Here is an 11,127-nt window from a genome sequence, read left to right as displayed (position 1 = left end):
AGAAAACACATTTCCTGACTCAAGAAAACCTAACAAGTCCAAAAATCATATTTAAATCCCCAAATTCTAATCCTAACTTTCCAGAATTGAGTTTGGGCATTTAAATGATTTTATCCGTGAAAACTCGGGTTCTTACATCCTTGCCTCCTCAAAAAGATTTTCGCCCTCAAAAATCTGAATCACGCGATGTAATTCCACAAAGCGTCCTACTTTCAATGTTGCCAACCCAACAAGTTGCCAAAGCATCTCGTTCACCATCATCCTACCGTGTCTACGTTCTCTCTCGCCAACTACTCCATAGAACAGTTCACTCGGACAGGCAGAAAAGGAGCAGATTTGGTAAGCGAACCACGATCACCCAAACCAAATCAAATCCCGACCTAGTCCTCGGCAAACTGGTCGCAAAATCCATCGCGATTTCTTCCCACCTCTATTGAGGAATCTCAAGAGACTGCATCATTCCTGACTGCTTCTGATGCTCTATCTTCGCCTTCTGACACGTCAAACACTTGGATACTACTGTAGCTACATCACTTTTCATCTCAGGTCACCAGAACGTCTTCTTTAAGTCATACTGCATCTTCGCACTTTTGTGATGTATAGGAAATCCACTGTAGTGAGCCGTCGACAACGAGTCTTGCCTTAACCTCCCGACAACCGGTATGCAAATTCTCCCTCTGTATCCCTGAAATTCTTCACCAACCTTAGTGAAATTCTCACGCCCCTTATCACCAACTGGTTGGAACAATTTTTGAAGCTTCAGTTCATCTTGCTGAGCCCTCTGAATCTCCGTCTTAAACGCGCTTGGAATCTGCAACTAGTTCAAACAAGTTCTTTTGGCAACCTCACAAATGTCCAGCTTAAGATCCACAACTTATCCACTAGCTCCTCTTCCTTGATTCTCATCCAATCAATTGTTAAAGATCTCCGACTCAAAACGTCTGCGACCACCTTTGCCTTTCTAGGGTGATATCTCATTTTCAAAATTGTAGTCCTTTAAGCAACTCCATCCATCTTCTCTGACGCATACTAAGCCCTTCCGAATCAAGGATGTACTTGAGACCCTTATGATCAGAAAGGATGCTAAACTTCTTTCCATACATGGGATGCTTCCAAATCTTTAATGCAAACACAATCGCCGCTAATTCAAAGTCATGAGTTGGGTAGTTCACCTCATGCGGTTTCAGCTGACGTAATGCGTATGCCACCACATTCCGGTGTTGCATCAACACGCAACCTAATCCTTCAGAGAAGCATCACAATACACTTTGAACGGTTCATGTGGTTTCGGTAAGACTAAAACAGGTGCTGAAGTTAACCTCTGCTTCAAAGTCTGTAAACTCTCTTCGCACTCCAACGTCCATACGAGTGGCACTTCTTTCCTTGTCAATTTTGTCATCGATAATACAATCCGGGAAAATCCTTCGATAAACCTCCTATAATACCTGGCTAAACCCAAGAAGCTTCTGACTTCCGTCACCGTTGTCGGTCTTTCCCATTCCATCACCGTTTCCCCTATAGAAGGATCTACGGTTATTCCTCCTTTGCTCACCACGTCACCTAAGAACTTCACTTCCTCCTTCTCAAACACACACTTTGACAACTTAGCGTACAACTTCCACTGCATCACTCTGATTATCGTAATTAAGAATCCGAAAATTTTTCTTAAACCAAATATCAATTTTGTAATATTTTGTCAAAACCTTTAAAACAAGTTCAATCTAAATGAGTCCATGGTTAAAACCTTATTAAAAGATTCAAAAACCGTTTATTTATAAATCAAACATTTTAAAGCGTGATTTGCCTAAATTCATTGAAATTTCAATAATGTACCTATTTAATGCTTTGAGTTGCTAGCACCAAATTGATTTAGAAATTGACTTTTTGTCTCTTATTTGGTACAATTTTTAACAAGTACATATTGAATTTAGTGAATTGAATAGAATTCCTTGTTCATCATGGTTTTTAAGTCAATACAATCACATCACAAGGCATTTGCTCCTTGTTAATACTTTACATTTCTTTGAGTTGACTTGACTTGATTCTTATCAAGACTTGTCACTTTTTGTAGCAAGCACCTTCCCATGTGATTATTTGATTATTCTTAAGGATGAATAAGTACTTTCTCCTCTTTATTGCATTGGTTATTGTTTGTTGTGCTATTTTATGTCAATTTTGCTCTTTCACTTGCACAACTTCAATATCCAATAACTCCTACATTCAATTCACTCTTGTTGGTAGTTGCCTAAGTTTGCTTGTCCTTAATTGATGCTCATCTATTACTTGCATCTTAGGCCATTTAATTGAGGAACTCATGCTTACTTTTTCATTGTGAGGATGCCACTTTAACCAGCCATTGTGTGTACTGCACACCACTATGCAAACTTCCTCAATTAGATGCTTATTTACTCTCCCCTTTACCTTTTTGTGCTACTTGCCTATGAGTCCTAATTATACTTTATTCATTCTTTTTGAGGATGAGATATGAAGGCAAGGAGCCGGGAGAGGAGGAGGGCACCGAGGATGGAGACGCCAAGAATGCGTTGGACATTGGCGGTTTTCACACAACCCGAGCCCCACATCCACCAACTGAAGGTGGAAGCTCTTGAGAGACATTCTCCCCGGATCATGTTCATGCATGGAGGACCGTGCAACGCTTAAGTGTGGGGGAGGATTCGTCATTTTGGGGCCTAAACTTTCTTTTCCGAACACTTTGCACTATCATTTTTGTTTTCTTTTCTTATGTTCTTGTAGATATTTGTTAGTACTTTTAGCTATTGCATTTTGCATCATTTTCTTAGTATATATTTTGTAGATAGAAGTGTGATTGGATGTTCTGGATAGTATATCACCTAGTTCAATTTTGTCCTAATTGTTCATGTTATTTTTTGGTTGTTGAAAATTAGAAATAGAACTAGAAAAATTTTGAAAATTGCATCCATCACATCATACATACATATAGGAATAATTTTGGTGAAAAATAACAAGGATTTCCAAGAATTTTGTTTCAAGGGCACTCTATTGAATTGATTTGGAAAACTATTTTTATACTTGCTTGAATGATTTTTACGGAACATAGAAGAGAGATAGAACAAAATACCTTGTGAGTTTTTGAGCTTTAATAAGTGGTTACACATTTTAACCATTATTTTTGTTCATTGCGTGCTATGCTCTTTCTATGATTGTAATCTTGGTTTTGCGTTGACATTGGGATTTTTGCTAGTAAAGAATTTTATAAAAATAGTCGCGTTGTAGATATAGCTTCTAAACCAACAGAAATTCCTTCGTGCAAACGTTTTGGTTGTCACAAGTAACAAACCCCTTTTAAAATTGATAACCGAGTATTTAAACCTCGGGTCGTCTTCTCAAGGAATTGCAGGGAGGTATGTTCTTATTATTGGCTATGAAAAAGGTAAAATTGGGGTTTTTGGAATTTGGGCAATGGGCACAGGTATATCTTCAAAGCAATAAAAATAAATAAATAACTGTAAAATAAACTCTTGGCAAGGTATAAGAAATTGGAAGTCCAGACTTTGTTGTTCTTATCAACGATAATGAAAGTTGAATCTTAATTCCACTTAGTCAACCTTTGCTAAAGCAAAGGAAAGTCAAGGGACTAATTAGTTGACCTTCGAATCCTATTTATTTCCTAAGAAAAGGTTGGGATTATTGAAGTTCAGTTCAATTAGCAAAGATAACAGTTATCAATTATGTTGAGCTGAGATAACTCCTGAGTTACTGATTTCTTAACCAAGACCAAAAAGGGGAAAAGTAAAATCTACTTGAATGAAAATAAATTGGATAAAGCCAAAGCATCCATAACATATAAATCTGAAATACCTCAAATTATATTAAATAAAAATGTCAATTCTAACATGGACAATATCAACAGCCAATTGGGAAACATCAATCAAACACAATAAAAGCTTCAGAGTAAACAAAAATAGAAGAGAAATTAAATAGTAAAAGGAATATTGAACCTGGGATTGAGAGTCACTCCTAAAACTAAGAGAAGTCCTAAATTCTAAATCCTAATCCTAAAGAGAGAGAGGAGAGAACCTCTCTCAAAACTAAATCTAAATCATGGAAAGTGAATTATGAAAGCATGATGAGTCTCTGCAAGTTCCCTGACTTTAATCTGTGTTTCTGGGCCAAAAACTGGGTTGAAATGCAGCCCAGAATCTCTGCCAGTGACTTTTGTATTCTGCAGATTGCACATGTCACGCGTCCGCGTCGTCCACGCGACCGCGTCACTCAGCGTTTTTCGTATCACGCGTCCGCGTCGTCCACGCATTCGCGTCGTATATGCAGCTTCCAATCCGCGCGGTCGCGTCAGGCACGCGATCGCGTCACTCCGATTTCTTCCGTTTCACGCGGTCGCGTGAGCCATGCGACGGCGTGACTTCTCGCTGGTCACCTCCTCGATTCCTTGTGTTCCTTCCATTTTTGCACACTTCCTCTTCATCCTCTAATCCATTCCTGCCCTATGAAGCCTGAAACACTTAACATACAGATCAAGGCATCGAATAGTAATATGAGAGAATTATGATTAGCTAAATTAAGACCAGAGAAGCATGTTTTCAATCATGTAATAATTTTAGGAAGGAAATATAAATACATGCTAAATACATGAATAAGTGGGTAAAGATCATGTTAAAACCACACAATTAAACACATTATAAACCATAAAATAGTGGTTTATCAACCTCCCCACACTTAAACATTAGCATGTCTGGTGGACGAAATTGTGATCACTTGTTATTTTGTTTATAAAGGATGTATACTCTTATGGCACTGTTTATTTTCTTCACAACTCCGTTCAACTAACCAGCAAGTGTACTGGGTCGTCCAAGTAATAACCTTACGTGAGTAAGGGTCGAATCCACAGAGATTGTTGGTATGAAGCAAGCTATGGTCACCTTGCAAATCTCAGTTAGGGAGATTAAAGGGTAATTGTGATTATTGGATTGTAAATAAAAGGGAATAATAAAAGGGATAGAAATACTTATGTAGATTCATTGGTAGGAATTTCAGATAAGCGGAATGGAGGTACTGTAGAGCTCACGGACGCCTGCTCTCCTATTCCTTCTACTCAGTCCTTCTTAATCCTTTCCATGGCAAGCTTTGTATAGGGGTTCACCATCAGCTGTGGCTACTTTCATCCTCTCGGGGAAATATCCTATGCGGCTGTCACTCGCACAGCTAACCAGTCTGGAGGCATCACCCATGGCTGATGGCTACATCCCATCCTCGCAGTGAAAGCTAATGCTCACGCACTCTGTCACAGTACGGCCAATCACCGGTTGGTTCCCTCCCCTACTGGAATAGAATCCCTCTTTTGCGTCTGTCACTAACGCCCAGCAGGTTGCAGGTTTGAAGCACGTCACAGTCATTCATTACCGGAATCCTACTCGGAATACCACAGACAAGGTAAGACTTTCCGGATTCCCAGGATCCTACTCGGAACACCACAGACAAGGTTGGACTTTCCGGAACCTCATAAATGCCGCCATCCATCTAGCTTATACCACGAAGATTCTGTTGGGGAATCTAAGAGATACACATTCAAGCTTGTGTTGCATGTAGAACGGAAGTGGTTGTCAATCACGCGCGTTCATCAGTGAGAATAATAATGAGGGTTATCTAACTCATCACATTCATCATGTTCTTGGGTACGAATGAATATCTTGGAATAAAACTAAGATAGCATTTGAATAGAAGAAGATAGAATTTCATTAATACTTGAGGTACAGCAGAGCTCCACACCCTTAATCTATGGTGTGCAGAAACTCCACCGTTAAAAATACATAAGCAAAGGGTTCAGGCATGGCCGAATGGCCAGCCCCCCAAAACGTGATCAATGATCTCCTAAGATGAAGATTAAAACAAAACTGAGACCAAAGATGTCTAATACAATAGATAAGTGTCCTATATATACTAGACTAGCTACTAGGGTTTACATGAGTAAGTAATTGATGCATAAATCCACTTCCGGGGCCCACTTGGTGTGTGCTTGGGCTGAGCTTGATCAATCCACGAGCTAAGGCATTTCTTGGCGTTGAACTTTGAGTTATGACGTGTTTTGGGCGTTCAACTCCGGATCATGACGTTTTTCTGGCGTTTAACTCCAGACAGCAGCATGAACTTGGCGTTTAACGCCAAGTTACGACGTCATTCTTCGAATAAAGCATGGACTATTATATATTGCTGGAAAGCCCTGGATGTCTACTTTTCAACGCCGTTGAGAGAGCGCCAATTGGAGTTCTGTAGCTCCAGAAAATCCATTTCGAGTGCAGGGAGGTCAGAATCCAACAGCATCAGTAGTCCTTTTGTCAGCCTTTTTCAGAGTTTTGCTCAAATCCCTCAATTTCAGTCAAAATTTACCTGAAATCACAGAAAAACACACAAACTCATAGTAAAGTCCAGAAATGTGAATTTAACATAAAAACTAATGAAAACATCCCTAAAAGTAGCTTAAACTTACTAAAAACTATATAAAAACAATGCCAAAAAGCGTATAAATTATCCGCTCATCACAACACCAAACTTAAATTGTTGCTTGTCCCCAAGCAACTGAAAGTCAAATAGGATAAAAAGAAGAGAATATACTATAAAGTCCAAAATATCAATGAATATTAATTTAATTAGATGAGCGGGACTTGTAGCTTTTTGCTTCTGAACAGTTTTGGCATCTCACTTCTTCCTTTGAAGTTTAGAATGGTTGGCTTCTCTAGGAACTTAGAATTTCAGATAGTGTTATTGACTTTCCTAGTTAAGCATGTTGATTCTTGAACACAGCTACTTATGAGTCTTGGCCGTGGCCCTAAGCACTTTGTCTTCCAGTATTACCACCGGATACATAAATGCCACAGACACATAACTGGGTGAACCTTTTCAGATTGTGACTCAGCTTTGCTAAAGTCCCCAGTTAGTGGTGTCCAGAGCTCTTAAGCACACTCTTTAGCTTTAGATCACGACTTTAACCACTCAGTCTCAAGCTTTTCACTTGGACCTTCATGACACAAGCACATGGTTAGGGACAGCTTGATTTAGCCGCTTAGGCCTGGATTTAATTTCCTTGGGCCCTCCTATCCATTGATGCTCAAAGCCTTGGATCCTTACTTTAAAATTTTCGCCCCTTCTCTTCTCTTTTTTTTTTTTTTTCACTGCTTTTTCTTGCTTCAAGAATCAATTTCATGATGTTTTTCAGATCATCAATAACATTTCTCTTTGTTCATCATTCTTTCAAGAGCCAACAATTTTAACACTCATAAACAACAAGATCCAAAGACATATGCACTGTTCATTCATTCATTCAGAAAACAAAAAGCATTGTCACCACATCAATATAATCACTAAATTCAATAATAATTTCGAAAATTATGTACTTCTTGTTCTTTTGAATTAAAACATTTTTCTTTTAAGAGAGGTGAAGGACTAATGGAGTTTATTTCATAGCTTTAAGGCATGGTTACACACTAATGATCATGAAAGAAAGACACAAAACATAGATAAACATAATAATTAAAAACCGAAAACAGAAAGAAATAAATAACAAGGAATGAATCCACCTTTAGTTGCGTCTTCTTCTTGAAGGACTAATGATGTTCTTCAACTCTTCTATGTCCCTTCCTTGCCTTTGTTGCTCCTCCCTCATTGCTCTTTGATCTTCTCTTATTTCTTGGAGAATGATGGAGTGCTCATGATGTTCCACCCTTAATTGTTCAACATTATGGCTCAAATCTTCTAAAGAGGTATTGAGTTGCTCCCAATAGTTGTTGGGAGGAAAGTGCATTCCTTGAGGCATTTGTTGATGATGAACTTCCTCATGTTCTCCTTGAAGGCCGTGAGGAACTTCTCTTGTTTGCTCCATCTTTTTCTTGGTGATGGGCTTGTCTTCTTCAATGGAGACATCTCCTTCTATGATAACTCCAGCTGAGTAACATAAATGGCATATAAGGTGGGGGAAGGCTAGCCGTGCCATGTATGAAGGCTTGTCAGCTATTTTGTAGAGTTCATTGGAGATGACTTCATGAACTTCCACCTCCTCTCCAATCATGATGCTATGAACCATGATGGCCCGATCCACAGTAACTTCAGATCGGTTGCTTGTAGGGATGATGGATCTTTGAATGAACTCCAACCATCCTCTAGCTACAGGCTTGAGGTCCAGTCTTCTTAGTTGGACTGGCTTGCCTTTGGAGTCTACTCTCCATTGGGCGCCTTCCACACATATGTCCATAAGGACTTCGTCCAACCTTTGGTTAAAGTTGACCCTTCTTGTGTAGGGGCGTTCATCACCTTGCATCATGGGTAAGTGAAACGCCAACCTCACATTTTTCGGACTGAAATCCAAGTATTTTCCCCTAACCATTGTGAGATAATTCTTTGGGCTTGGGTTCATACTTTGGTCATGGTTCCTAGTGATCCATGCATTGGCATAGAACTCTTGAACCATTAAAATTCCAACTTGTTGTATGGGGTTGGCTAGGACTTCCCAACCTCTTCTTTGAATTTCATGTCGGATTTCTGGATACTCATTTTTCTTGAGTTTGAAAGGGACCTCAGGGATCACCTTCTTCTTTGCCACAACATCATAGAAGTGGTCTTGATGGCTTTTGGAGATAAATCTCTCCTTCTCCCATGACTCGGATGTGGAAGCTTTTGCCTTCCCTTTTCCTTTTCTTGAGGAAACTCCGGTCTTGGGTGCCATTGATGGTGAATGAAAAAATAAAAAGCTTAGGCTTTTTACCACACCAAACTTAAAATTTGCTCGTCCTCGAGCAAGAAAAGAAAAGAAGAGTAGAAGAAGAAGAAGAAAATATGGTAGAGAGGGAGAAGAGAGGGTTCGGCTATTTAGGAGAATGGGGGGTTGTGTTGTGTGAAAATGAAGGGGAATTGAAGGGTATTTATAGGGAGGGGGGGAGGTATAGGTTCGGCCATTTTGGGTGGGAAAGGGTGGGAAATTGATTTTGAATTTTATGAAGGTAGGTGGGGTTTATGGGGAAGAGTGGATTGATGTGAATGGTGAATGGGGTAATTGGGAAGAGGAGTTGAGGTGATTGGTGAAGGTTTTTGGGAAGTGTGATATTGAGAATGAGATTTGGATTAAGAGAGTGTGATTAGGATTAAAAGGTAAGGTGGGAATATGTTAGGTGGGGATCCTGTGGGGTCCACAGATCCTGAGGTGAGGATCCTGTGGGGTCCACAGATCCTGAGGTGAAAACAAATACCATTCCTTCACCATATAGGCATGTAACATGCCTTCATGCATCATCCTGGCGTTCAAACGCCCATTGGTGCATGTTCTGGGCGTTCAACGCCCATGTAATGCATGTTTCTGGCGTTGAACGCCAGTTTCATGCTTGTTTCTGGCGTTCAGCGCCAGATTGTCCTCTGTGTGCGCATCCTGGCGTTAAACGCCAGGATGTAGCTTGTTTTGGGCGTTCAGCGCCAGAATGGTGCTCTGTTCTGGCGTTGAATGCGGCCAGATGCACCTTCTGGGCGTTGAACGCCAGCCCGTGCGTCCTCCAGGGTGAAAATTTTTTTCTTCTGTTTTTGACTCTGTTTTTAATTTTTTTTATTTTTTCATGACTCCTCATGATCATGTACCTAATTAAACATAAAAATAACAAAGAAACTAAATAAAATAAAATTAGATAAATAAAATTGGGTTGCCTCCCAACAAGCGCTTCTTTAATGTCAATAGCTTTACAGTGGCTCTCATGGAGCCACAAGGTGATCAGGTCAACTTAAGTGTGGTATTCCCAACACCAAACTTAGAGTTTGGATATGGGGTTTGGACACCAAACTTAGAGTTTGGTTGTGGCTTCACAACACCAAACTTCGAGTTTGACTGTGTGGGCTCTTCTTGACTCTGAACTGAGAGAAGCTCTTCATGCTTACTCTCTTTTGTCACAGAGGGATGGCCATGTGCCTGAAACACAAGGTAGTCCCCATTCAATTGAAGGACTAACTCACCTCTGTTGACATCTATCACAGCTCCTGCTGTGGCTAGGAAAGGTCTTCCTAGGATGATGCATTCATCATCTTCTTTCCTAGTGTCTAGGATTATGAAATCAGTAGGGATGTAAAGGCCTTCAACCTTTACTAGAACGTCCTCTACTAACCCATAAGCTTGTCTTATGGACTTATCTGCCAATTGTAATGAGAACAAGGCAGGTTGTACCTCAATGATTCCCAGCTTCTCCATTACAGAGAGTGGCATAAGATTTATCCCTGACCCAAGATCACATAGAGCTTTTTCAAAGCTCATGGTGCCAATGGTGCAAGGTATTAAGAACTTGCCAGGATCTTGTTTCTTTTGAGGTAGAGTTCTCTGAATCCAAGTATCTAGTTCACTAATGAGTAAGGGAGGTTCACTTTCCCAAGTCTCATTACCAAACAGCTTGGCATTCAGCTTCATGATAGCTCCTAAATATAGAGCAGCTTGCTCTCCAGTCACATCTTCATCCTCTTCAGAGGATGAATATTCTTCAGAGCTCATGAATGGCAGAAGGAGATTTAAGGGAATCTCTATGGTCTCTAGATGAGCCTCATATTCCTCAGGATCCTTAATAGGAAACTCCTTCTAGCTTGAGGAACGTCCCAGGAGGTCTTCCTCACTGGGATTTTCGTCCTCCTCCTCCTTGGTGCATTCGGCCACTTTGATTTAATCAATGGCCTTGCACTCTCCTTTTGGATTTTCTTCTGTATTGCTTGGGAGAGTACTGGGAGGAGTTTCAATTACTTTCTTACTCAGCTGGCCCACTTGTGCCTCCAGATTTCTAATGGAGGATCTTGTTTCATTCATGAAACTAAAAGTGGCCTTTGACAGATCAGAGACTATATTGGCTAAATTGGAATTGTTTTGTTCAGAGTTCTCTGTCTGTTGCTGAGAAGATGATGGATATGGCTTACTATTGTTCAGCCTATTGCGTCCACCATTGTTAAAGCCTTGTTGAGGCTTTTGTTGATCCTTCCAGGAGAAATTTGGATGATTTCTCCATGATGAGTTATAGGTGTTTCCATAAGGTTCACCTAAGTAATTAACCTCTGCCATGGCAGGGTTCTCAGGATCATAAGCTTCTTCAGAAGCTGCCTCTCTAGTACTATTGGATGCATGTT

At 40.2% G+C, this 11,127-nt stretch overlaps 1 protein-coding gene across 1 annotated transcript; it reads right to left on the bottom strand.

Annotated features, from left to right (window-relative positions):
* Window positions 1-547: 547 nt before the first annotated feature.
* On the bottom strand, window positions 548-1,627 carry LOC130934255 (uncharacterized mitochondrial protein AtMg00860-like). Its single transcript, XM_057863841.1, has 2 exons — window positions 1,268-1,627; window positions 548-817 (listed from the first exon to the last, which is right to left on the bottom strand). The coding sequence occupies exons 1-2, from the start codon at window positions 1,625-1,627 to the stop codon at window positions 548-550; spliced, it is 630 nt and encodes a 209-aa protein (XP_057719824.1).
* Between the last annotated feature and the right edge of the window lie 9,500 nt (window positions 1,628-11,127).

This window comes from Arachis stenosperma, chromosome 6 (genome assembly GCF_014773155.1).
Source record: "Arachis stenosperma cultivar V10309 chromosome 6, arast.V10309.gnm1.PFL2, whole genome shotgun sequence".
Classification (NCBI taxonomy): Eukaryota; Viridiplantae; Streptophyta; class Magnoliopsida; order Fabales; family Fabaceae; genus Arachis; species Arachis stenosperma.
Note: the sequence above shows the minus strand (reverse complement) of the source record. Positions and strands in the feature narration are given on the sequence as shown.

Bases quoted from the DNA above. Each gene is read 5' to 3' on its own strand.
- LOC130934255 (XM_057863841.1), bottom strand. From the start codon at position 1,627: ATGCAGTGGAAGTTGTACGCTAAGTTGTCAAAGTGTGTGTTTGAGAAG. The intron at 818-1,267 runs GTGTATTGTGAT...TGTTTGAACTAG, and splicing joins AACCACATGAACCGTTCAAA to TTGCAGATTCCAAGCGCGTT.